This window comes from Mus caroli, unplaced genomic scaffold, assembly GCF_978045245.1.
Source record: "Mus caroli unplaced genomic scaffold, Mus_caroli_1 scaffold_1, whole genome shotgun sequence".
NCBI lineage: Eukaryota > Metazoa > Chordata > Mammalia > Rodentia > Muridae > Mus > Mus caroli.
Genome location: NW_028227256.1, coordinates 187,010,812 through 187,038,635, shown reverse-complemented (window position 1 = coordinate 187,038,635; position 27,824 = coordinate 187,010,812). Strand labels below are relative to the sequence as shown.

The 27,824-nt window shown below is 44.1% G+C and overlaps 1 protein-coding gene and 1 long non-coding RNA gene across 5 annotated transcripts in view; both read left to right on the top strand.

Moving 5' to 3' along the window:
* Kcnk2 (potassium two pore domain channel subfamily K member 2) overlaps nt 1-11,187 on the top strand; it is a 127,987-nt gene extending 116,800 nt beyond the window's left edge. For all 4 annotated transcript variants that reach the window (XM_021160593.3, XM_021160601.3, XM_021160576.3 and 1 more), the window contains one exon: nt 9,037-11,187. In XM_021160593.3, coding sequence (XP_021016252.1) covers nt 9,037-9,354 — 318 coding nt within the window. In that variant the 3' untranslated portion in view covers nt 9,355-11,187. The remainder of the gene's footprint in view (nt 1-9,036) is intronic.
* A 15,314-nt stretch (nt 11,188-26,501) lies between these two features.
* LOC147006296 (uncharacterized) overlaps nt 26,502-27,824 on the top strand; it is a 37,163-nt gene continuing 35,840 nt past the window's right edge. Inside the window, exon 1 of the long non-coding RNA XR_015046626.1 lies at nt 26,502-26,588. This is a non-coding gene — a long non-coding RNA (uncharacterized LOC147006296). The remainder of the gene's footprint in view (nt 26,589-27,824) is intronic.

The window sequence follows — 27,824 nt, the reverse complement described above, 5'->3', positions numbered from 1 at the left end:
TGCTTTGCTGTCCCGAAAGGCCTTAGAGTCTAAACAAAGACCCCTAGCTACCAAGGGAGATGTTTGGTTTCTAAAGAAATGAATCCCATGAGGACACTATGCTAGTCACTTTTATCACTGATGGGGCAACATGCCTGATAAGAGACAACTGAAGGAGGGATGGACTTTCCTTTGATCCGTTTGGTGGGGGAAGGCACAGTTGTGTGGCTGTGAGGTCGTTCTGCATTGCTCCTACAATCAGGAGGCACAGAGAGATGTGTGCTGGAGCCCATCTGGCTTTGTCCTTTTACCTTTTATTTAGTCTGTCCCCAAGACCCCTCCCATGATAGGAAGGATGGTTCCATCCACACTCAGAATGGCTCTCCCTCTCTGGAAAAGCCCTGGCAGGCCAATCGCTAGCCAGCACAGATGGGGAAGGCCAGAGTCTGGGATTGCTTACAAGGTATGGTCATGCAAGGCAGTCAGAGCTATGAAGAGAGCGAGAAGGGGTATGGTTAGAGGAGTCTATGCAGGCCGGGCATTCTGGCGGCTAGAAACTTGGAAACAAGTTTTGAGGAAACATGCTGAGCCTTACCTATGCAAACCAGGTTAGGCAAGAGTGCTTCTCCCAAGCTGCCTCTCCCTGTCGGGAGGAACAAGATGTCTTATCAGATGAGGAAACAGACTCCCTTTGACCTGATTATGTATAAAGAATCTTGAAGACTGGCTTGCCATATGTTCACCTGATTGGTCCAGCTGACACTAGCTACATTCTCAATGCATGCACTCTTCCCAGAGCTGGAAATACCCAACAGGACCGAGCAGTCAAAACCTGTCTCCTGCCATGAAGCCAGACAAGCAAATTAAAGCAACAATTGTAACAAGTTGTACCGAGAGTGTTGTGAGGGAAGAACGGACTGTACACAGTGGCCCAGGAACAAACAGATGATCAAAATGGATTCTAGGGGAACGGCTTGGTGAGGACGTTTAGTTCCCTGCCAGCAGAAACTATCCCAGAGGAACGGGGAAACATTATCGTCTGGACGGAGAGATTGGCAAGCAAGCATAGACTGCTCCGGGAGCTGAGAGAAATCTACAGTGAGCTCCTGCAGGCGGAGCTGGGGACTTGAATTTAGACTTGAGTCTGGAGGGATAGGCAAGCCTCAGATTGCACGAGGTCCTCAGATGTGATGGAATAGTACAGAAGGTTATGGTTGCTGCGTGGAGGCTGTGTTTGCGGAACAAGGAGATGCTAGGGGATTCAGGGTGGTTTGGGTGAGACAGCACAGTAGGGTGGAGGGCTGGGAAGGAGCTGAAAGGGAAGGGTGGCTCTGCAGGAACAGATGTGAGACCGGGTGCGAGGACGAGGAATGGGTGATGATGTTGTCTGATTTGGGCAGCTCAGTGGCTGCAGGTACTGGGATGGTGTGAAGCTTCAAATGCCAGGCTTCAGAAGTTCAGCAGTATCACCAGGGAAACCTGGAGCTTGCAGTGCCCTCGGGTCATCCGAGCGAGATGCCCTCAGAGCAGTCAGTTAGATACTGTGGGTTCAGGGGTGACCTGACCTAGAGATATGGATAAAAGAGACATCAGGAAGTATGGATGTATGATCATTGAGATCATTGACAAACAGAAAGACATGGTTACCTGGGGGCGGGGGGGGGTGGAGACACACACCCCCAAACCCAGAGGCACAAAGGCAAGTTAGGGGAAAATAAATTGAAAGGAACACAGAGTAGATAGGGGAGTACCAATCTGAACTGTTCCCACACAGCCATGACCGTGTAGAATTGAAACTGCAGCAGACCAGGCAGTGATGACATTTGCAACTGTGGGATCAGGTAAGTCTAGGCCAGGGGGATGGTTTAGTGACAGAGGTTGGTTAACCCATGGTCTATGAGGAAGGCACTGTGTGCTACCCACTTACTGCCTTTGCTGTTGTCAGTCAGAGATTATGAGAGTTAGAGAAAAGCTTGAAACATGTGGGATCCAGGAGAAGGCCTTTCAGGAAATGCCCAGGCTGAGGAAATCCATGGTGACCACTCAGGACCACTGTGTGCTGTTTGTTTGGTCATTATGTGAAGAACACTGCTATGTCAAAGGGAGAGGAAGTGCTATAGAAGCCAGCATGCCCAACCTGTGGGTTGTGACCCCTTTGCGGATAGAACAACCCTCTCACTAAGGTCACATATCAGATATTTATATTATGAATCATAAAAGTGGCAACATTATAGTCATGATGTATTAACAAAAATAATTTTATCATCTGGGGTCACCACAACATGAGGAACTGTATTAAAGGGTCACAGCATTAGGAAGGTTGAGAATCACTGATTTAAGCTGCTATAAGGTTTTTAAAAGTAAAATCCAACAAAATAAAACCAACTTAATGTGTGATGACTCATTATAATTTCCCAGAAGGCTATAGGTATCAGAATTTCAGACAGAAAAAAAAATTTAATGTTCTAGCAAACATCAAATTTTGGTGTTTTGAAATTTTTAAAATATTTTATTTATTTTATGTGTACAGTTATTTTGCCTGCCTGCATGCATGTGCACCACATGAGTTTAGTGTCCGCAGAGGTCAGAAGAGGCTCTCAGATCCCCTGGACCTGGAGATAGAGATGGTTGGGAGCAGCCCAACTCAGCAGCAGGTACTGAGATGGAAACCTGGCTCCGCCACAGGAGCAACCAGTGCTCTCAGCTGCTGAGCCACCACCCAATTCCAACATTTGGTTTTTTTCCTCTTACTTTTTTCTAACAGAGCACATTTACTTCTTGACTGTATGGCTTGGTCGGTGTTAAACTGTGCACTTTAGGACACTGTGTTTGTTATTCAGTGGCTACTTTGTAGTTGTGAGGGTTGTATAAAGTTGTTTATTTTTTTCTTTCTTAAAGAAATGGGAACAAATTAATACTTTTCTTAGGAATGGGGATACTTTTTCTTTCCTGTGCATGCCTTGATTTAGTTTTTGAGGGACTTGTCTTTTTCTCCATATTTTTGAGCATGAGGCTTGGCAGTTATGTTCCCTAAGTCCAGTATCATGAAGATGATACAGTGAAAACAGAAACAATTAAGAGAGAACATGAGCTAGGAATAGCCCAAGGGGGTATTTTTATGAGTTGATACATTGTTTCCTTTAGGGGCCTCAAGCCACATCACCAGCATCACCAGCTGTAGAGTGTGTTTTCATCCAGTGTGAATTCTTTGTATTTCTCAGAAAGGTTTGTAGCTTTAAAGTTAATCAATAATGAAGATATCCTTGGGCGTCATATCAGCACTGGCCTTGTATTTACCAACCACAGAGTTCTTTGTATTTTCAGGATACTCTCACAGCCATGCACATGTGTGCTCGCCCACCTCTCCTGCTCTGTCTTCTGGAGCAGCTGATCTCTCGTGCTTTATACTAATGAGTCTGATGCTCATGAATGGATGCTAACTGCCTGCCTATGGGCATGCAGGACATGATTATACATTGAGTCACTTCCTCATTTCCCTGCCCGGTTCTGACTTACCACATCACAGCTGAGATGCCTTACAGAGGTTGTTTGTCCACCATTGGGGATTCTATCCAAATTAGGAAAAATCACACTCTGCAGAGTGAGAAGAAATAACCTCCCAGGTGAGAGGTCAAATACAACTAAAAGATCAGAGACAAGCAGCCCAGGTCCCTGGACAAGCCAAAGCCTTTTGGCAGTTGCCATTTTCCTAACAGCTGCAAGCCTCTGGCTTTGCAGAGCGTTCTCTCTGCCACGAGCAGCCCGTGAGGCCTTGGTGACTTTGTGAAATCTGCTTCTTGAGAAAATTCAGGTAAAGCCCAAGGAAAGTTTTCTGTTTTCTCCAGACCTTTAGGACCCCTTCATTTTCAAGTTGCAGTGAAGACAAAGTTGAGATATTTAGCTTTCTGGGGTTAGGGTTGGGGTGCCAAGAATCAAAGCCTATTTCTGGTGTGGAAAGGCAGAGTTTGTGTGTTTATGGGTGTGCAAAAAAGAAAAAAGATAGTGTGGAGCTGCTAAGAATTCTGACTGCAAATGAATTCTCAGTAAAAAGAGCCATCTTTGTTAACACTGGTCTGGGTGTGAGTCTGTAGGATCCTAGAATTTTACGTGGTCTGTATATGTGCCTGCTGTTGCTCTCTTAGGATGCTGCCTTTTTTCTTTCTTTCTTTTTTGGATTGTTATAGCACTGTAGAGGGAAGGTTCTATTATTTTCTCCAGTCCACAAAGAGCATTATCCTAAAGCAGCGCTTGAGAAACCCATGTGTAGTGGCAGGTGGTAGACTGAGGATTTAGACTTGGGGTTTGGTTCCCTAGTGAAATCAAACAAACAAAAAAAAAGAAACAAAACAAAACCAAAACCTCATGTCTGCAAGAGTGAAAGATAGTTTGTTTGTCTCTGCTTCCAGTTGCAGTGACAGCCAGGGAATGTTAGCAAAGATGTGGGTCAGGAGGGTTGACTATGTGTCACTTCTAACACCACTCAAAGGAAAGAGAATGCCACCTAGATGCCCACCCTTCAATATGACATCACACACTCCATCCTATCTGTCTCTTACTTTATTGCCTGCTGTGCTTCTGAGATAAAACATCTGAGAAAGCAACTAAAAGGAGGAAGAAAGGAGGGTGGGAGACAGGAAGGGAGAAAGGAAGGATAGGGAAAGTGAAGGAATTGGAGTGGAGGGAAAGAGAGGAGGGGAAGGGATTAGAGGGAAGGGGAGGGGAGGGTAGTTTTACTTGAGTAGTCCCAGTTCAAGCAGGATACATATCATGGCAAGGCAGGCATGACAGCAGGGTACCAGCCAGCTACTCTTATTGCATTGACAATCAGGAAGCAGACAGTAGACAGGAAGTGAAGCCAGGCTGTGAAGGCTTAAGTCCCACCCCCAGCTCCATCTCTTAAGCTCCCAGGACCTTCCCAAACATTGCCACAATCTGAGGACCAAGTATTCAAAACCATGAGCCTGGGGAGTGGGGGTGGGGTGGGCATGGCACATGGAAGCCTTGACGCACCCAGCATGCTGAGGTGTGCTAGGCTGCTGACAGAAACCAGGAGGGGAAAACAGGTGCTAACACGGAAAGGGGTCCACACTGGTTTGAAATACAGACATTTGCAAAACAATTCATTTACAAAGCACTTTTCCCCCCTTACAAAATATGGAAAAGGAAGAAAATAAGATTAGCAAATACAGGGGGAGGAAAAACAGCAGCGTGTGGGCTTCGTGGTGTTGACTTTTATCACCAGTATGTCAGACCTGGGGGAGGTGCTTTATAGTGATGTGTTTATTGACCCAACAGGTGTTTATTGAATGTCTGCTACATACTCAGTACCTGGTATTAACCAGTGAAAAGATTAACAGTTGACTTTTGATAAGCAAAGTCTAATTTTTGTAGTAAAAATTCCTTTTGTAAGATGAGAGAGAGAGAGAGAGAGAGAGAGAGAGAGAGAGAGAGAGAGAGAGAGAGAACACTACCAAAGGAAGGGGAAGTGAGTCTTCTAGAAAAGTATCAACCTTTTGGAGTATGACAATAAGTTCTATGTCATACCTGATCCTTTCATCGCTCATTTGGAGTAAGAATGTAGCTTGGCTTGCTTAATTTATCATATGAAACTTCCTGCTTGGAAAAACTCATAAAGGAGTAGAGTCACCCTTGCTGTTCTTACTCTTGGATAATTGTGAAATAGAGCAGACAAATTCCTCCATAAATTAATTCATCAGCAGTAGGACAATCAGAACTAATTCTCATTTTATAATAAAATTCAAATTTTACACCAGGCCCAGCCAAGGGGCATGCTTATAATCAACCTAAAACTTGGAAAGGTTAAGGAGACACTGAGTTCCAGATTAGAAAGAAGATGTGTGTGGAGAACTTGCTCCAAACATTTTTTTTTTTTTACTTCTATTGGGATTTTTGGCTATGAAGCAAACTAGGATAATTGAGAAGTTAGAAAATGGAAGCTATTTTACTCAAGACCTTACTGAAAGAGATATTTAATCTTTAAGCTGTAATTTGTCTTTCAAATTAAGTTGAAGTTACAGAGAAAGCAGATCTTTTAACTTTTCTAGTTAAATGTGATATTTCAAGCCCTCAGGACAGTGTTTGTATATCAAACCAGGCCCTTCACTCTGTCAGACAGGAAACACTCCAGGCAAGAAGACAGTGTGAACTGTGATTTCATGCACAGTTAACCTGGGCAGGAAGACACCTGGTTAAGAAATAGAAGCCTAGTATGAACCGTGGTTGGTGATTTATCACTGTGTGTGAGATTCATAGGGAACCAAATCCGAGCCATTGAATGTATCACCAGCATACACTCCCTCTGCTCGGCTAGCCCAAGGGTATTCCTGTACTCGCTTGCTTTTCTTGCTGTGATAAACACCAAGACCAAAAGCAGTTTGGATAGTGAAGGATTTATTCGCCGTATTCCTTTTAGTTCACCATGAAAGGAACCCAAGGCAGGAACCTGGAGAAAGGACTGAAGCAGAGACTGGGGAGAAATACTGCTTACTGGATTTCTTACTCAGCCTGCTTTCTTATAGCAGCCAGGACTACCTGCCTAGGGGATGGCACCACCCACAGTGGGCTGAACCCTTCCACAGCAATCATTAATCAAGAGAATGCCCCCACAGACTTGCCTACAGGTCAATCTGATGAGGGCATTTCCTCAAACACGGTTCCCTCTTCTCAGATGACTGTAGCTTCTTTCAAGCTGAGGAAAACCCAACAGCTCTCTCTCCCCAGATCAAGGTCAAATGTAGTCATCTGCTCTTAGCTGAGAGAGAACCATGCCTGGCAGTCCCCACCTGCAGGCTCAACTGCTGTCCTTTGAGCACCTCTTCACTTGCTGCCCCAGAGGTAACCATAGGTTTGATCCCAACTGCATGTGACACAGAGTTCTCAACTTTCCAGTTTGGCTCCCCACCTCACCCCGCCAGGGGCAGATCAAGATAGCAAATGATTGTTTCTTTTCTAAAATATATTTTATTTCATATTTGTTTGTGCGTATGTTTTGATCAAACCCACTCTGTTTCCTCTGAGTTCACCCTGTGACTTTCACTTCCAATAATATCATGTACTCTTGTGTTTAAACACATAGCTTGTGCTACTTGTATGCACATGGATGTAGGACTGTCTACATGGCTAGCCTCTCAGCGGGGCATATCCCTGAAGGACATTAACTCTCTCCTTATTCACCAGCAGCCATCAATCTCTAATCAATCACTCCTCAGGTAGGAATAGGGATGGGACTTTATGAGCCCCTCCCTGCTTCTTGCTGGGTTTCTGGCTGGCTTGACCATGTACAGGTCTTGTGCTGAGTCACAGCTGCTCTGACTTCTGTGTGCCCTGTATATACTTCTGTGCTATAGGTACCTCTATCCCAGATGTTCCTGTCTTTCCACCCCCTCCCCTGCCTTGGAGGGAGGTGGTGTGGTGTAGATGTTTGGACAACACAAGGAGGAGATTAAAGAACTCTTAATGGTGTGTGTGAAAACATCCCATCTGTCATTTACCACAGAGGGTATTTAATGTTCCTCTGATGTTTTTGCCCATCTATGCATTAATATCTATGACCTGGTACACACACATCAGATTATAGTAAATATCTTTATCCATCCTTATTCAGAAATGCATGGGGAATGTAGAAACCACCAGTTAACTTTCCCACATCAGCATTGAAAACAGAAGTCAACATCTAAAGACAAAACAAGACAGAACTTCTGTTATTTGCTGGCCAGGCAAGAGAAGACAAGGTAACATAAGCCGCACGTGACCATCCAGGAAGGTGAGGTCAAATGGAGGAAAGCTTCTTGTTATAACCTCCCCCTGAAAAACAGTTCTTCCCTATCATAAAGCTTGGTTTGTCTACAAGGGGACCATGGAGTCCCTCAAGGATTAGTGGTCCCCTTTCTGTTTTAGGATACAAAAGTGTATATCTCCTTTTCAAAGGCCTGCGAGTGCTTAGGTCATGGGGTGGGTTCTTGGGTTTGTATGTGCTCAGAACCATTTCTATAGATCCTTGTGGTTGGTGAAGTTGGTAGCCTCAGTCAGACTGTTAGGTTGACACTTCTGTGACTGTTGGTGGATTAGGCCAAATGGCTTCTGTCCTTCCACGGGTACCCATTGGAGGAACTGCCTTGAACCTCATGGCTCCTCAAGCTACCTCAGAACAGATTTGCCAGTTTGTTTCTCTTTGCTCTCCCCAATTCAGAAATAATGTCTCTTCTTGTTCATTTGGGCACTGAGAATTCCTAAGTGGCAACATTTCTCAGCTCTGAACTCTGGGTTGCATCTCAAGCTAACAGCAGCTCACCTACCAAGTCCCACCCAGGTCACCTAGGCTAACACCTCATTCTCTTCCTCATTCCTGTTTCTTCTATGTCTAAGTCCTTGAAGCTACAGGAAGATGAAAGCAATAGATGACACCTGGAAGATTTAGGGATACATTAACAGATTTCCATTTTATAGCATTTGAAATGTCTTTATGTCTGTGTGCGTGCGTGCGTGCGTGCGTGCGTGGGTGCGTGCGTGCGTGCGTGTGTGTGTGTGTGTGTGTGTGTGTGTGTGTGTGTTTGCACTGTGTGGAGGGCAAAGGTCAACCTCAGACGTTTCTCAGGTGGCGTCTACTTTAATTAATTAGTTGATTAGTTAATTAATTAATGAGACAGGGTCTCTCACTGGCCCAGAGCTCTCAGCTGGGTTAGGCTGACTGGCCAGTAAATTTAATTAATCCACCTGCCTCAGCCTCTACAGTTCTTGGATTACAAGTCATGTATTCCCTACTGCACCTGACTTGGCATTTGATATTTCTGTGACAGGCACTATTGCACACAAAAAAAGGTGTGGCTAATGCCTTATAAATATAATTTTATTTCTCAAGTTTATGTTCATAATATTTTAGAGCCAATTGTGTAGGGATTAGCCTCTGTGTGGCTGCTAACCACAGTCACTGTGAGAGCATAGACCACCTCTTAATAAATCCCCCCAAATAAAACAAGAATCACACAAGATGTAGCTCCCATGTTGATGGCTTCTCTCTTCTTGGCCTCTATGCTCCAGGTGGGAGAGTTCAGAGCACATGCTGCTGAGTGGACAGCCAATGTCACGGCTGAGTTCAAGGAAACGAGGAGACGGCTGAGCGTGGAGATCTACGACAAGTTCCAGCGTGCCACATCCGTGAAGCGGAAGCTCTCCGCAGAGCTGGCGGGCAACCACAACCAGGAACTGACTCCGTGTAGGCGGACCCTGTCTGTGAACCACCTGACCAGCGAGAGGGAAGTCTTGCCTCCCTTGCTGAAGGCCGAGAGCATCTATCTGAACGGTCTGACACCACACTGTGCTGGTGAAGACATAGCTGTCATTGAGAACATGAAGTAGCCCTCTCTTGGAAGAGTCTGAGGTGGAGCCATAGGGAAGGGCTTCTCTAGGCTCTTTGTGACGGTTGCCGGTAGCATTTAAACATTGTGCATGGTGAGCTCAAAGGGAAAGCAAATAGAAAACACCCATCTGGTCACCTTACATCCAGGGAGGGTGTTGTCCCGAGGCGGCACTCTGAGGATGCCGTGTGCTGTCCGCTGAGTGCTGAGTGATGGACAGGCAGTGTCTGATGCCTTTTTGTGCCCAGACTGTTTCCCCTTCCCCTCTCTCCTAACGTGCCATAAGGCCTCTGAATGAATCTGAATGCTTTGCTGGTCATGTAGATTGGAGGGACCAGCCCTTGGTTTTTCATGGTTCACCTAACTGAGCCTGGATACTGACCACTTAGGGATGACAACATTTCTTTTTGTAAATGGCGAGAAATTCTTACGCAGCCTTTTACCTAAGAAATTTTCTGCCAGTGCCTTATCTTATGAAGAAACAAGACCCTGTCTGGTGGGCTTGTGGTTCCTCCCTTCCCCACCCTCACCCTGGGCTCACCTCTGCTGACTCTCACCTCTCCCCTCCCCTCCGCATACCTTATTGTGCTGGAAGCAATGTGTGGCTTGGTGGAAGAAACAGATGCCAACCGCAGGCACAGAAGCAACATGGAAGCTCTGGCGTCACGGGCACTGCAGAGAAGGGAGGTCAGAGAAGGCCCCTCTGAGTATTTATTTGACCGGGGTACCAATGGTACAGCTATATATATGTACAGAGTAATAATTCCCAGGCCGGTAACCTTGGCTGCTTCCACACGGCCCCCTTTTTTTTCCCTGGCAGTATTTGAAGTTTATCATTTATTAATAACTAGTCATTTTTAAAGGCAGAAGAAGACATGAGCACATACATCTGTAATCTAAGTGATGTGATAAGAAAACTGTGCAGACTGGTATCGCAAGGTGATCTCAGACAGTCGATATGGATTCATTCTGATGAGAAGAAAACAGCGAGACCACGTGTCATGCGCATGAGCTCATACACGGCTCACTGTCAGCTTGGACCAGCCCGTGAGGTACAGCAGGCTTGCACACTTTTCTTTTCTTAAGTGGTTCTTGCCAAACTGAAGGGAGGAGCAATGCCCTTCAGAAGGGGGCACAGCCCCAGCCAGCCCAGGGTCCCTCTGTGGTCATGACTGGGTGTGAGCACAGATGCTGGACTTGGGTCACTGTGAGTTTTGCACACGGAGAGATACAGACTGCTGGCATAGGTGGTCTCTAACAGTAGAGAAAACGCCGATTAGCACAATCTAAATCCCCCGAGTTAACTTTTTGTTTAAGATAAGAGAAGGCTGGTAATTCACTTAATTTAAATTTATATCCTATAATTCTTTTTGGATGTTTCAAGATTCAGAAAAAGTCCAGTCCCTGCATCTAGCAAACCGCCGCCCTTTCCTCTGTGCCCATACTTACATCTACTGAACACTGTATATGTAATTTTTAAATTTTTAAAGCGCAGAAGGAAAATGATTCTTCTACATGTAATCGCAAAACTGATTTCTTTCCCTTCTGGGGGAGGCTTGGGCTTACGTGATCATGTGGCATTCAGAGTAAAGTCTTAAGACATAAACCCAGGATGTTTAAAAACACAAAAAGATTCCTATTTTCCAAAATTTGAATTTAAGCTATAAATGTAAATATATCCAGTTCGCTTGCAGAGAGTACTTTTATAAACCTATGAAGATTCTAACCAAAATTTTAGAATGTCGGGTTCCTTTACAAAGAAAGCTCCACCCATCTCCTGAATAGCCGTTCTGGAAGCTGACACGGTGGGATGTACCACGTATAAACTGTGAACTGGAGGACAAATAAAGTTTGTAATTAAAATCAGCTCTTTCTGTGTCTCCTGTTTGCCATGAGATTTTCTATCTTATTTAAGCCTCGTCAGACTGAGGGGGTGGCGGCTTTTCTGCTGAATGATGCCATTTCTTTATCCATAATAGCCAAGAAGTTGTGTGGGGAGGCCCTTGTTAGTGATTGAACCTGGGGCCTTGTACACGTGCACATGGTAGGCAAAGGGCTACACTGCTAACATTTGCTTGGTTTAATTTTAAGATAGAGTAGCACAGGCTAGCTCCTACTGTGTGAGTTTCCCAGCCTACCTCTACAGTGCAGGAACTAGAGGCCTGTGCTACCGCGTCTGTTCTTCTGGATGTATTTATGATGCTTAATACCTTTGCTTTTCAATACAGTACGTGCACAGCCGTCTTTAGAGACAGTTGGTCCAAAGCAAATAGGCTGCAGTTTGTAGAAGGTGACATTTGAAATATCATCACGTTCTAGATTATTTGTATATGTCTTGTCACATATGCAAACCATTTTATTGTCGTTAGAACTCGCCTTGACCCTGATGCAGCCTGGATAATGAACACAGACTAGCTGCTATACCTAAGTAGTGTTAAAGCTGCCAACCAATCATCTAGACTTTCTGCCCCGAATATTGACTACTTACCATTTTCCTTTTCTCTTTCTTCCCTTTTAAGCAGTACCGGGGATTAAGCCTGGGGCCTTACATGCTGGGTAAGTGCTCTATCGCTGAACTACAACTCCGGTCCTTTTCTATTTTCTTACTGCGTCATGCTAAGCTGCCTAGGCAAGACAGATATGCAATACCATGGCACTGATGTATAGATTGATTCTGTATACATATCTGAAAACTGGACCCTACACCTGTGGCTTGCATATAAATGCCCCCTATAGGTGCAGGTTTGTGAACACCTGGTTCTCATCTGATGATACAGCCTAGGAAGGTTGTAGAAACCTTACGAGATATGCCACTTGCCCTTTGGGGTGGGCTTTGGGGTTTTATATTCTGGTCTCTTGTCTTGCTTGCTCTGTGTCTTAAATGGGGATAACATGTGACCAGCTGGCTTTCTGCACCCACCACCGTGACTTTCCTGCTTGTAACCAGGTCTGCCAGACAGGATGGGCTCTACCCCTCAGCACTGTAAGCCAAGCAAACCCTTTGTCCCCTAAGGTGCCTTTGGTCAGGGTGTGTTACAGCAAAGAAAAAGAAGCAAACACACACATTGCATCTGGATCGGGGCGGTTCCGTCACAGCTTGAGTAGTTCTGCAATCGGGATCATCTTTATTTGCCTGGCCCCTGTTTCCTTATTCTTCTATGGAGAGTGCTGCTAAGGATTTTGATATAACCTTGAATTTTCTAGTGAGGTTTTTTTTTCTGCTAGATCAGTAATGAGAGTACAGGTTCTCTCCTGGAGGATATTTGGAAAAAGAATTTTAGTTCTGAACTAAAGGTCAGAAATTCCCAGGACTTTACTCTCAAACCTGGGTGCTGGGTAATGTTCTTCGCCTGAAGCTTCAGCCCCTAAAGGAGGAAATGACTCCTCTGGAGTTCTTTTCGTTTGATTGCACAGGTTTTTAATCATTGGTCCATGGTTTATGGTGCATGCCCCCTATTTTAATTCTGTAAAGTGTGAAATATCTGAAGCTCAAAGGGACTCAAATATGTGTCTTGGCCCCTGGGGTAAAGGGTAAGGGACAATGTGTAAGGCTTTATGCGTCTTTCTCAAATTCCAAGAAATCGATGACCCAGAAAGGAGAGCAAATCCCACTGAATTCCATGTCACAGATAAACCAGAAGAATTGTCTTGATTCTCTAGGCTGGATGTTTAAAGGGACAAGTTTCAGATGAAATGCCCAAGCTCAGGTCCAGACACACCGGAGGCCTGAGGCTGCTGCGTAGTGTTCACTGTTCAGTTTTATTCTTCACATTTCTTTAAATTTTTGCTGTTCTCTTAAAATTCATTACATAGTTATAGTAGTTTTCACTTCTTATTGAGGTAGGAATATGAATTTGTGGGGAGTGTTTATAAAGATGTCTATTTGAGTCTCCAAATTGTTAAAGTTAATATTGTCATGTGCTAACATGTGTTCCGAGAAATAACTTATAGTGGCGTCACTGACCCGAATGTGTTCAGGCATACTTCCCAGGGTAGCGTGGCGATGCCTGTCTTCTTGGTAGGAACTTTGAAGGATGACACCACTGTTTTATACTGGGAGTTGTCATAAGGCCTGCCTGTCCTTGTCCCCATACCCCACCTCAGATGTTTGTGTCTCTTCCATGATACATCCCCGCATAAATTGTAACTGTTCCCTCCTGAAAGATGGGAGTGTAAGAACATAGTGGTAGGACCCATCTGCTTTCTGTAAGTCTCTGAAGACCTTCCTGGGTCAGGATTTCTTACCTGGGAAATGACTTTACATCCTGGAGGTCTTAGCTGTGTGTACCACACACATCCTGCTTCTTACCACTCCCCTGCCTCTTGCCTGGGAATCAGAGAGTGGAGCTACAAGCTCAGTTGTGAAACTTCCCTTCTCAGCTAGACATGAGCCTTTTCAGCTCTGACTCTCTTCTGAAGACCCTACCACACCGTCTGTCTCTAGAGCTTTGGTCTGAACTCTCCTCAGAGCCCTGCTATGCTGTTACTTGTCTGTCTGTCTGTCTGTCTATGGCATTAATAATTCTTATAAGAAACTCATCACTTCCCAGCATCTCCTTGAACTCCACTCCCACCCCAGCCAGGACCTGATGGATGGTACTAAAGGTGGCTGTGCTGTGCTGTGCTGTGCTGTGCTGTGCTGTGCTGTGCTGTGCTGTTTTGACTCAATGCTGCTGTTCACTAGCCTCGGCGTTTTGTGATTCCACTGTACATAAACCCATGCATTATCTCCCAAGTATCTGCAGAAAGTATCTACATTCCGTCAGGCATGACTCCATTTACATTTTTTTTCTGTTGGGTCTGGTTTTTCTCTCTGACGCATTTCTGACTTCATCTATAACGCTCCCTGGACATGTCTTCATTCTGTCTACTTGGCTCTCAGACCTGATGTCTCTCTGGACTTCACGGCCTCCTAGGCTACTCATTGGCTGTTGTGATGTGTAAAAGGTATCCGGTATCTAAGACTGCCCTCATCATTCCTTGGATGTGACCCCTGCTACTGTTATCTGTTTTGGAGAGTGATTATCTTCAGGCCCAGCAAATCGTTCTTGATGCTGCTTTTGTCTCTTACTTAGCTCCATATCCAACCACCTCTAAGCTCCCCTGACTCACACTCCAAGGATAGCTTGTAAATATTCATACCCAGCCACTTAAGTATCGTGGTCTTTCTTTCTTTACTACCTGGTTCTGTGTTGCCGGTCCCTGTCTCTGCCGGTGCAGTGGCCATTTTAGCATGCAAACTTGATCGTTACAATCTCCAGTTCTAATTCTTTCCTGCCCTCTATTATTTTAGGGCTAAGACCCTGTCACATGACGCAGTCTTTTGGTTTACTCGGTTCCACGCCTCCAGATTCATCAGCATCAACGCACCTCTCTCCAGCCCAGGCCCCTGCATGACAGCCTATTTCAAGGGTATGAAGATGCTGTCTCTGTCAGGGATGCCCACTCCTTCTAACTTACTTGGTGGTGCTTTTTAACTGAACAGATCTGTAAGCATCGCTCAGAGCCTGGCTGCAGTGTCACTTTCTCAGATGCCCTTTCAAGTGCCTTTGTGACGCTCTCGGTCTGAGTCTTCCCCCTCTGATCCAGCCATTGACCACACGGTCATCACTTCTGACTTGTTATGTAGATATCACACACACACACATGTGCGCACACACTCACACATACACATGTACACACATGCGCGTGCATACACACACACACTACAAGATAAATAAGCAAGCATGAAAAACATGGGAAAAATGTGGGAGTTAAAGATTTAGTTCAATGTATAATGTTTGCCCAGCAAGTGCAAGACCCTGGGTTCCATCATCAGCACCAAAAACAAAATCTATGCAACAGTGGTAAATTTAAGATGCAGGAATATAGCTATTGTTTAAAGGATCTATGTTCACTAGCATCTCAACTGGTCTTAAATCTGCAAATACTAGTAAATGATGCTGAGACGCTACACACACACACACACACACACACACAGACACCCTCCTGACTGAGGGACTTGTCATTTGTTTCTCGTTACACATTAACTCCTATCAATAAGGGCTTTATTATTTTCCTTTCCTACTTTTGATTCATGCAACTTGTGATGACAACTTTTCAATTGTAATTTAATTTTGCAAGTCTGTCAAGGAATTAGCTTTTGAGCGTATTTTCTGATACTAATGGTAAGAGGTAGGTGCCTTTTATTAGCATTAGCTAAATGCATACTTAGTATCCTTCCTTGCCAAACAAAATTTTAGTGGGTTTTTTTTTTCATGATTAAGTAATTGTATAAGCCATCTGGGAGTGAATCCAGTATTTGGCACACTTTAGTTATTTCTAACAGGGAGTTATTAGTCACTTGCAGGGTATGATTTTTAAATAAACTCAGAATAAGTACTTCTCACTCAGTACATGGCTGAGTGTTGTAGGTGGTGTCCCCCTACCTTTTGCCTTATACATTAAGAGACAGAAACATGTCAATCATTCTGTACTGTCGACTTTGTCTAAACACCAAGCTGGACCTTTAAATCACGGTCACATTAGACTTATGGTTTGGAGTTTATTGAACATTTCTTAAACAAGCAGCAGTAAGTGATATCTCTAGATCCATATTAAAAGATAACTAGCCACCAAGTGTTTTATATTTGGGACAATGTGTCCTGAAGTTGCTACCCATACACCTGATTAAGCCATCTGGCTTTTTACCAGGCAGTAGTTTGCTCACACGTGAACCAAGCTGACTTTGACATTACCGCGGTCTCTGTCTGGGCAGGTGAGCCCAACACATGACTCGCCCTTATGAGGACAATGTGTGTGCACATACACCACACACACACACACACACACATGCACATACACCACACACAAGCACATGTACACACATGCACACTCACATGCACACAATAGATGATAACACACATACACCACCACCACATATGCACAGACACACATGCACACACCACACACACACATATGCACATGTATGCATATGCATACATGATAGATGATAGAACACATACACATGCATGATAGATCTTAGATAGATAGATAGATAGATAGATAGATAGATAGATAGATATGCATAAAACAAAAATTGAACCATGGAGGGACTGGGTGATTCCAAATCCTAAAACTGAGGTTAGAAGCATAAAAGAAGAGAAAGGCTTAAGAGACTGACATATGAGGTAAAGGTGCCTGGGGAGTTACCAGAGGAGAAATCTCCTCCAGGCTTGTGTGGATTTGCTTCCCATCTGACTCACAACAAAGAGTACAAATCATCACGGAAGGAAAAGCAGAGTGTCACAAAGAGCTTCGGGCTGTGGCAGCCGGATCAAGAGGCTGCTTGCTCACAGCCCCACAGACAGGAAGCAGGACCAGGCTCTAGTCCTCCAGGCCAGCTTTCCCCCATGACCCACTTCTTCCAGTGGGACTCTATCTCCCAAGCCTCCTCAAACAGTACTGCCAGCTTGGGACCAGTTTTTCAAAACACATGAGCCAATGGAGGGCATGAAGCATCTGAGCACACACAAGCAGCTAAAGTACTCCTGTGAGTCTGGGGCAGGGACATGGAGTTGAGGTGGGCAGGGGGCGGGGTGAGGGGGATAGAATGGATGTATGAATCACTGAGTTTAGACTTCTTAATGCTAATGATCATTGGTTGAACCAGTAGAGTTAACACTGTTAAACAAATGAGTGAGGGCTTGGGAGCTCGGTTCACACAGGGCCCATGATTTAATTCCCAGAGTATAGAGACAGACAGACAATTTGCTTTTTAAAGGGCTGATGAGAGGGCTCAACTGGTAAGAGTGCTTGTAGCTAAACCTGACAGTCTGCATGTTCAATCCTCAGGACAGGTGGTAGAAGAAGAGAACCACCTCTTGCAAACCATCTTCCACATACATGCTGTGACAATTATGTAACCACACATAGACTAGATAGATAGATAGATAGATAGATAGATAGATAGATAGATAGATAGATAGATAGATAGATAGGCGTGTGAGTAGGTGAGTGGGTGAGTGGGTGGGTGGATGGGTGGGTGGGTGGATGGGTGGGTGGGTGGATGCTATACCTGTTTCTATGAATACAAACACAAAGGTTGAGTTTGTCACCAGAGAGGCACCTCCTCTTTCCCAGCTCTCTGCTGCTGAAAAGCAGTGAAGTCAGGGAGGTAGCAAGAGTCAAATGCTCATCCACGGGTAGGGGATTTGTAAGAAGAGAAAGCACAAATTGCATAGTGCTTTTCTTTGATATCTGAGCACTATACGGGGGCATCTACTGTAACTTGAGCACAGAATGATCAAATCAATTTCTAGACCAAATGCAAGGAGAAGAGGTATGCTGCTTCTTCATCGATGCTGAGGTCAACCAAGTTAGACACAGCCAGTACGGTTTTTCATGAGTTGCATGCAGTCTGGAAGATTTGAGTTTCTTATTAGCTTACCCATTTCAGAGGTGACTGGGAAGTGAAGGAGTCTGGGTAAACCAATCACAAATAGCCAAGTCAGCGAAGCTCAGTGACTAAGCTTCCTGTGACTGAGGGAGAGTTGATTAAGAGCTAAATGCAGACAACTTTAGGAAACTGTAAGGTGGCTTTTAACTAAATCAGCTTCTAAGCCTGTGTGTTCTCTTATACCTTGGTAGGGTATTTGGCACCATCAGAGGCTCCTGCCTATTTACTCCATATTAGCAGGACTCCCAATGGTTGAAAGCAAAACTGTTTCCAAATGTTACTGAATGTCTCCAGTGGGGCAAAATCAATTGTGTGTTCTATGGTAAGGATGTAGTAACACGACAAGGAAATTGTATGCTTTCAGAAAAGAAACAATGAATACTTGTGGCTGGCCTTTGCTACATTGTGGGCTCTTCTTTTTCCCACCCTTTACCCTCCCTGGCTTTACTCCTATCACTAGATAGGAGAGAAAGAAAGAGGAGGGGGACAGGAAGGGAGAGGGAAAGGAGAGAAGGGTAGGGGGAGAGGAGAAGGAGAGGGAAAGATCCTTGAATATAATTTCTTTCTTTTTGATTCTTTTTAGCCAAGCTATATATTAACAAACTGCAACCAACCCCCCTGAACAAGCACCAACCACCAACCCTGTCTCTCGGGGTCCTAGCATTCACAAAAACTCTAAAAAGTTCCCAAAATAACAAGTGTCACACAACTGTAGAAACTTCTGCAGCTGGCATAAGCACACCTTTGCTAGAGCACAAGGCAAAGCATTCTCATCTGCTGCAGACAGTCCAAAGCAGCCCCGCGTCTCTACACCTGAAATTAAAGCAAAAGCACATTTGAATGATATTTCTGTGTTTTTAAAAGAAACGAAAATTCCAAAATTGTCACTACAAATATCTAATTCTACATAGTCGGTTGAGAGATCCTCGCCAAACAGAGAGCATCGCTTGAGCCCTGGTTCACGGGCAAGACTTGATCACCCAGGAGAGGGAAATTGACAGATGAGGGATATTGGCTCAGCTGCTCGTGACTCCCTTGCAGTTAACTTAAAAGTCCCCTCAAGCAGGACTGGATCATTAGAACCAGTGGAATGAGAGCCCCCTTCAAGTCACCATAGTTTGCAATCCTCATGCTGCCTTGCCTGTAGGCAACTTCGATAACCAAGAGAAGTATTCAGACCGTGAGCAGCCTCATACACTATTCTAGCCATGGGCTCTGTTGTTAACTCTGAATTTTAGAGGCAAGTGTCCTAGGAATACATTTTCCTGAAGACCTTCATACCAGCAGACTTTTGTAAACATTCTCTGAGCCTTTCCCCGCAAGTTCTCTCAGGAAGTCAGCTGCAGTGGTAAAGTATCCTTGAAAAGGTCTTAAATGCATCTAAATTCAAGTGGTGATTTCCTTCAGTAAAATGAGGCTCTTGAAGTCTTAGTGGAGGGAGAGAGAACCCATTTTCTATTAATTTATAGATGCTTTCCCCATGATAGGGCTGGTTGCATAAAAGCTGAAATACCATAGCCATCATTTCTACAGCCGAGCTACAGGACATGACCAACATTACAATAAGGGGCGCTCCTTTTCATGAATTATTTGGGTAATGTCTTTTCAGCAGAAAGACTTATTTCACCAGATCCTGATAACAATATTCTGTCAGTCTGGTACAGCCATGACCTCTGCACCCTCAGGAAATGCACAAAGGATCAAAGTATGGGGCAGATTTTTACCTCGGCACACACCTTGCCCAGGAGGGCTTTATGGGATGTCGGCTGGTGACTGCTTTAGAATGGTTCATAAGGCACAGATCCATTTCTTCACTGATGTGACTGTAAAGTATCAAAGCTCCCCAGACAGCTGTCCCCAAAGATGTTTAATGAATCATCGCCTTCACGGTGTTTTGTGATTTGATATTTTAAATATATCCTTCTTTCTTAAAAGCCATAACTAACTCTGTATATTATTCACTGCAGTAATAAAACACCATGACCAAGGGGACTTGACAAATCAAGACTTTATTTTGACACACAGTCCCAGAGGGAGAGCCCATAGTGAAGGCCTGGCGGTGGTGTTCAGAGCAGGAAGCCCAGAAATCAAGGACTTCATCACCATTCAATGCAGAGCAGAGAAAGTGAACTGGAACTGTGGTGAGACTATGCATTCTCAAAGCCCACCCCCTGTGACGTAATTCTGCAAGGCTCTACCTCCTAAAGGTCCCATATCCTCCATAAACAGAACCACCGCACAATGGGAACCAAGTATTCAAATACATGAGACAGTGGGGACATTTTTTCATGTAACGTCTGCCCCACCTCCCACCCCCACCGCCATACCTACACTGAGCAAGCTAACAATTAGGAGCAGTATAAAGAGCCTCTGTTAGTAAACCTACCCTGAAAGGAAGTTAACTGAAAACATTCATCTAGCAATCAGGAGAATTGGCTGTGTGGTGCGGCTCTGCCATTTAATGTGTTTGTGGCAAAGGTCTTGGCCATCCTATTAAGGCTTGACTGAGCATGTGACTGCTTCAAAATGGTGGGTCACGTGAACGTGGAAAGGAGGCCTAAGTGAATCTACCTCTCCGCACCTCTGAGGACCCTCACATGGCAACTGGCTTGAGAAAGAGGACAAACGGAACCACAAGGATTTCTATGCTCTATGTTTATTATCACAGCCAATTTCACCTAAGAGGTATTTATTAAAAATGAACCACAAGGTTAAATTATACTCAAAGAGGGAGAAATTGACATTATGCACAAACTGTCAAAAACTTGCACTGATTAAAACAACACTGAAGGCTTTTTCTATCTTTAAGAAAAATCACAAAGTGGGAGTGGGTGGGTACGGGAGTGGGGGGGGGGTGTATTGGGGACTTTTTGGATAGCACTGGAAATGTAAATGAGGAAAATACTTAATAAAAAAAATAATTCTAAAAAAAAAAAGAAAAGAAAAATCACATTTGATTTCAAATGTTGATATAAATAAACAAGATAGATGGCTACCCAGATAACTCATCACTCCCCTCCACCCGGTAACCCAATACGGAAAGTCTGTTTCCATTTATAACTTCTATAACTCTACTTTTGTGATATGAAAGAAAAGACTGTATTTCTAGTCCTATGAGATCTGGAAGTGACTACTACACACTTGCAGCATAAATTATAATAAATGCAAACCCAAATAATAAATGTAAACCCAAATAGCTGATGTGGCTCCTACCATTTACAGGTGAGCAAGTAACTCAGGAAGAATCAGGACAACTGGCTGAGCCCTGATAGGACAGGGCTGCTCACTGAACCCTGATTGATTGGACGGGTCTGCTCACTGAGCCCTGATAGGACCGGGCTGCTCACTAGGCTAGGACACTGTGAGCATGATCAAACTAACTCGCCCATTTGTAAAGAGCTTCCTCTACTTCATGGACACAGGATGGGGATTTTTGAAATTCATTTCACATATATGCTCGAAATAATTAACAAAGGTATGGAAGAATACAAATAGCTCAGTAAAAACTACATGTCAAATAGGTCTGCCATAGCAGACAGAGGCACTAATTTTTATATAATACTTTTAATACTTATTTTGTATATATTTTTAAAAAATTTTTTACAATAGGTTAAATGCAGGGCCTGATGCACGGCAAGCATGTGTTCTCCCACTAAACCACTCCTCCAGACACTACACATTATGTTAAAGACTTCATACATTTCTCACTAGACAGCCTGATGAGTCTAGCATACCACCATCACATCAAAAGACTTTAACTCATGATCCGTTACCTCCCAAGCACTGAATTCTAATTTATTTGAAAACAAAATGAAAATGTCATTTTGCTGAAGGGGCAAAGCATTAAGTGAATTGAGATAAATGATGTTTAAAACATCTAATAATGGGCCACTCCCCCACTGTGAGTGTGACCATTCCCTAGCTGGAATCTTAGATGATGTAAATGTAGAAAGGTTGCTAAGCAGCCAAGCGTCTTCCCCACTGTGGATGTGATGTGAATGGTCCATCTCCTCCACCTTGATTCCCTGCTATGATGAACTGCACCCTTAAATTCTGAGCCAGAGTAAGCCCTTTCCCCCTTAACTCCCCTTTGCCACGGCATTTACTATCACAGAGGACAAGGAACTCAGGCAGCCATGCTTTCTCTATGGCCTATGTGGAAAGTCTGTTCTCATCTCCAGCTCCTAGAAGCCTCAGGCATTCTATCATAGATCTGACATCTGATTCTCTCCTCCCAGCGTCTTCTCCCAGCTCTGTTCCCAAATTTACCTATTACTCTAAGGACAAGAATAATACTGGGTTATGATCTCAAACTTATGATGTCATCTTAATTTTGATTATATATGCCAAGGCCCAGTTCCCAAATAAGGTCATATGTGCAGGCAACTGAGGTTTAGACCATCAGTTTCTGCAAGACACTATTCAGTCTATCACAACACTTACGACACAGAGGGCTAGAGGAGAGGAATTTCCACGGGGAGTCCTCGGGTCGCAGTGTAAGTTAGACACCTGCAAAGGAGAAGAGGAAAGAAGAGGAAGGGAGAACTCCAGACCCAGCAGCTCAGAGAGTGATGTTCAGGCTGAGGAGGACTCTGAAGGCAGAGTTCATCAATGAAGGAGCTGTAGTGAAGCACAGAAGGAACGGCCTAGTTCTAATCTCCCCACTACATTCAGATGTCAGCTTGAAAAGGTCTGGTGGGGCGTGGTCTGAATGGAAGCTGCGATGAGAGAAGCAGAGACTGTTGGTCAGTGGACTCCTTAGAGAAGTCTATAAGAGGGAGATTCGAGCAGGACAAGCTCTGCCCTTCCGTACATCCAGAGAGTAACTCCCCATGGTCTGTGCGGTTATGCCCTCCCAAGAGGCCACTTAGCAGTAGGACAGTAAGACAGTCTATAGCCCCAATCGCCGAAGTTGGCCTTGGCAGCTGCAACTGGTACTTGTCTCTTTAATCAGCAGTTCCGATTCCCCTCGAGGAGGTCCATACCTTTCTTGAAGAAATGGTTCTAAGGTTTATTCCTGGAAGCACCAAATCCCGGCTCATCTGACTGGATTATTTGTGTCGTGGTACTTGGTGGATGCTAGCATCACTGCAAGCGATTTTGTCATCTCGGAGAATATGTAGTTATATAGGCTCCTTAAAAGTGAGAGTACATTCATTTAAAAGTGCGGAGAGGGGCTGGAGAGATGGCTGAGTGGAAACGTTACTGTTATCGCTCTTGCAGAGGATCTGGGGTTGGTCCCCAGCAGGGCATTAGGCAGATCACAACCACTTGTACTGCAGCCATGGGTGGATCTTAAATTCCTTGGGTACCTGTGCATGTGTGGTACACATAAACACAGGTAGGAGCACACATATGCACATAAGCAATACAACCGTAAAAGTCGGGAGACCTCAGTCAAGCTGCCATTGTTAGCTGAGAGGAAGGTTGTCTGAGCCCTCGGGGCCCACAGACATACCCTAATAGACACGTGACCAGAAGGAAAGGCACAGATACAAGGATTCTTCAGGAGATCATAGTTCCATTGGACATCTTTGCCCTCATTCTTAGACAACCTTAAAGTCACCAACTTGGGTTTTGATGGCACCTTAATTCTAATGCCAGATAGATCCACGCCTGACGCCCTGTAACCAGAAGTGAATTTGCATCAAAGGGAAGACTTTGTTATGGCCCGAGGGGAAGATAGTGATAAAGCTTGAAAACTTTACTGCAGCTAGTTCTGAGACACCCTGGGGCTGTGGTTCTTTGATTTTCATTCTGTGTACAAGTTGTCATGAAATATTAATTATGGCTTCAATGAAAGGATTGTGGTACCATAGGCAAAAGGTCACCACTACAGTGGGGTGCAGAGATGAAAGTAGAAATCATATCTCCTCCTCCTTAAAGGGATGCTACACATAAAAGGTAAGGCAGGGTTCAATCGCTTTGTAAAACATTTCCATTACGGTGTGTGTGTGTGTGTGTGTGTGTGTGTGTGTATAGGTCAGAGAACAACTTACCAGAGTCCGTTTTCTTCCACTGTTTGGGTCCCAGGGATCACAGTTGGGTTGACAGGCTTGGTGACAAGCCCCTTTACCTGATGAGCCATCTCTCCCAACCTAACCTCTCTTTATGCTCACTTGTGTGGTGTCTCTGCAATTCCTTGTAGAGTTTTCCTTAGGCTGCTAAGAATCATTTCTTCACGTAAACCAATTCTCCTTGTTACTCATGTTTTGAGATAGGAGTAGACCCAAGAGAATAAATGACCAAATAAAGGAAATAAAAAACAAACAAATACAATAGAAGTAACCCAGAGATGAGGAGGTTTCTGAAGTAACCTGGTGGTGCTGACAAAGGTAAGCCAGACAAACCAGGTGCTCTTTCAGATCTTTCATTGCTTTTGAAATGCACACACCTCCCTAATATCTCTTAAATGAGATTAGATGCAATCATCTTAAATGAGCTTGTATGACTGCACTGTGCCCAATTACATACACTTAGAAACCATGCTCTATTCTCTGGTTGCTCAAAGGGAGCGAGAAGAGGTGCTGATCATCACCTTGTCTTCGAGCACGACTAAAGACTGTTCAGATTAGCACAGCCTAGAAGACTAGTCATTGCACACATATCCATTGGCACAGCTAACCTTTTCCTAGAGGAGCGGACTCGTAAAGTCTCTTCAGAAGTAAAATGCATTTTCAAAAGACTCATAAATATCACCTTACAGTTACAGCCTCCTCATTGCCGTGCGTGCGACTATCTCAAAGGAACAAGGGAAACTTTCAAGTGCAAAATGTTCCCAGTTTGTGCAAGGCTTAGTTTTAATGCCAGCTCGCCCCAACCTTGACTCACCTGAGAAGGGTCTCGGTGAGAGACAGCCGTGCTAGTCTGGGAGCATACGGGCAGTTATCTTTCTGTTAATCAATATGGGAAGACTTAGCATCATCCCCCAGGCAGGCAGCACAGCATACATTTATTCTTTCTCTGCTCTTGGATGTGATGTGATTGACTCGTTCACGTTCCTACCTTGAGGACCCCTGCAATGATGGGCTGTACCTGGGAATTGTCAGCCAAATAAATTCTCTTTTCCCCTGTGTTGCTTTTTGTCAGGATGTCTTGAGCCAGCAGCAGAAATGAAAATGGAAAAAAATGTGTTAATTATGTCCGGGCTTTCCCAGTAATGAGTAGGCACCTGGGACCGGGGGAGTCACATCATTAGCAAGAACATAATGTTCGTTCATAGGATCTTCCTCAGTTCCGGCAGATGGTCTTCACTCAGGTGCCTATGTCTAGCTCTCCCCTGTCAATCACATTGCTGGAGCCAGCACATCTGCCAGGAGTATCACGGAGTGCATGCCTTCGCTTCTGCATCTCTCAGTGACCTCATCCCAACCCTTAACCTCCAGATACACCTTGGCTGCAGTTACAGGGAAATGATGAAATCCTTCCGGAATTCTGATGTATCAGAAGCCAGAATACATAGATACTTGGGCTGCTACAAAAATATGAATGAGCCAATTTCCCAGTTTAAAAGTTCATCAATGTGGCATCTACCCTTTCTTCTGTAGGACATCTATCTGAACTCTGTTTTATGCTTGTACAAGGCTTGCTCATCATGATTTAAGGAAACTAATGTCTTACTACGTTTTTGACTGGTGACTACTCTTGAACCCTTATGGACTGGAAAAGGCTCTGATCTAATATATGATAAAATATATAATACATAAATCAGAATAATATATGTATATATATTCTATTTAAGGTATTGAAACATTATTATGTATATATATTCTATTTAAGGGATTGAAACATTATTATGTATATTAAATATTAATATTTATTTACATTAAATTAATAGAATATTAAATATTCTATTTAAGGGATTGAAACATTTAGACAATGTTAACATTAAACTAAATTGAACTATGGGCCCTTCTGAAAATATTGTTTCCCTTAATCAAAGAAAATGGTCCTAGAGATAGTCTTTGCTGAAATTTCTCACACTGAATATTGCATTGAAAAATAGATTCCTAGCTTGGCCTTTGAACTTCTCATGTTAGAATAGTGTGTGACCTTGTCTTGGTTCCAGGTTAATCCTGTCATCACCAGATGTGCAATGACAACTTTCTCCAGCCTGTGACTATAGCCCTGGGGTGGAATAATCTATGTTACAAGTCTCTGCTACAATTAGGCCTTCAAAGCCAAAGAGTAGTGTCTCTCAAGCCCTGGGTAGCCATCAGCCATGGTGGAAAGTGGAAACAGACAGGAATGATAGATACCTAGGGAGAGCGGTTACAGCAATCAGAGGTCACACACAAGCAAGCCTGGCTCCTGATACCGGCTCACGGGATGATGCTCAGTTGACTTCAGACTAGACAGAATCTCGGTTATTTTCCTCCTCAACCGCATTGCACAGCAGCAGGGGCCTTGCTTTCAAGGCTGTGGGAAGGAAGCCAGGGCACCCTGTCCATTAGTATTTCAGGCAGCAGGTGTTGAGGTCTGCATTCCGTGTCGAGGAGTACTTCGCTCCGTGGAGATCGTGAACTCTTTGGCACGCCTGAATTGTTACTTTTCTATAGCAGAGCTTTATCCCAGCATGCTGGCATGCTAGCAAGTGGAGCATTTGTTCCCCTGGTTTCCCATGCGGTAGCTATTTATGTGTCTCCAAGGCAATTCTCACTACAATGCGGCATGTGCAGATTAGAAGTCCACGGTCAGGAAAGAATGAAGGCCCTGGAGGACCCATTCGATCAACGGACTGAGAATCAACATGAGCTAGAACAAGACAGACTGGAAGTTTTAACACCCACTGAACTAAGGTGAGAGCTATCTGGGTTTGCTTATTAAGATCCCATTTGCCCAAAATACACATATCACAGTGAAATGATTAGTCTTATAGTGAGTACAGTAGTTATCATGGGAAAACAAGCTTGAAGTTTAAATCTGTGTTTCTAGCAGAGACTAGTCTAGTGGACAACTTTGTAGAAAATGCATTTTAATTGTTACTTTTCTAATAATTTAATTTATGATTCAAATTTAAATTATTGCCTACCACCTTAATGCTCATTGTCCAAGACACATGTAGTAGAGAGTGAATTTCCAAGATTCAAACGTACACACTCCAGAGTTCTCCAAACTCTTTTTAAAGCATTTTCAGACAAGGTTTCTGGCTCTGCGATCTCTCTCTTTGTGCTGATTTTATATAAATGTGTGATATCCAGGAAGAGTCTGGGGGGCCTGCAGTGCACTTCTTTATATCTGCCTATGTACAAACGGAAGCCATACATTTTATTAGGCAACACCAAGGGCTTTATAAACACTGACATTTAACCATCCCAAGAACCCAAGGAGGTAGGTTGCATTAATTTCATCTTACATAAAAGGAAACTGCCCCTTAGTCAAGCCAAATTCTCTGATGGTGGCGCTTGTCATCAGTTAGCGTGGTCTAAAAATTCACCTACCTTTTACTACAAAAAAAAGTATATAAGGCTTGAGGATCATCTTGGCTAGGGGTTACCCCCCCCCATTTAACTGCTAGTAAGGTAGTAAGAATTTTTCTTCTCTCCTTTTTATGCCTAACTGCATATAGATGTTTTATTAATTTATCTGAACCGTAGACTTTTAACATCACAGTCCCACACGTGGTGTGGCATCAGCAGCTCAGATCTGTTTAAGGCCTCCCCGTGGTTCTAGGCTGAGGTCCATTTTGACACTTTCTATGGTGGATGCCACCAAAGATCTGCAAAGGCTTCTTCATGCTGAGCCCTGCTACTTCAGAGTTACCCTGCACTCAATCTGCTGCTCATATCTACATTTGCATTAGAGTCCAACCAAGAGACTAGTATGAACCTGGGGAAAGGAGGTGCTAGGCACTTTCAATTGCTCTGTGCCTGGCGACCCTGTGCACAGTTGGGCACTTTGGGGAACTCCTCAGGGCTGGGCGTTCAGTTTCTCTGAATGTAGAATGAGCCATCATGGTATTTTTTTCCTGAGTAACCATTGTTGGTGGTAACTATAGTAACCCCAAAGGAAATACAGTTTTTACAAAGAGTATA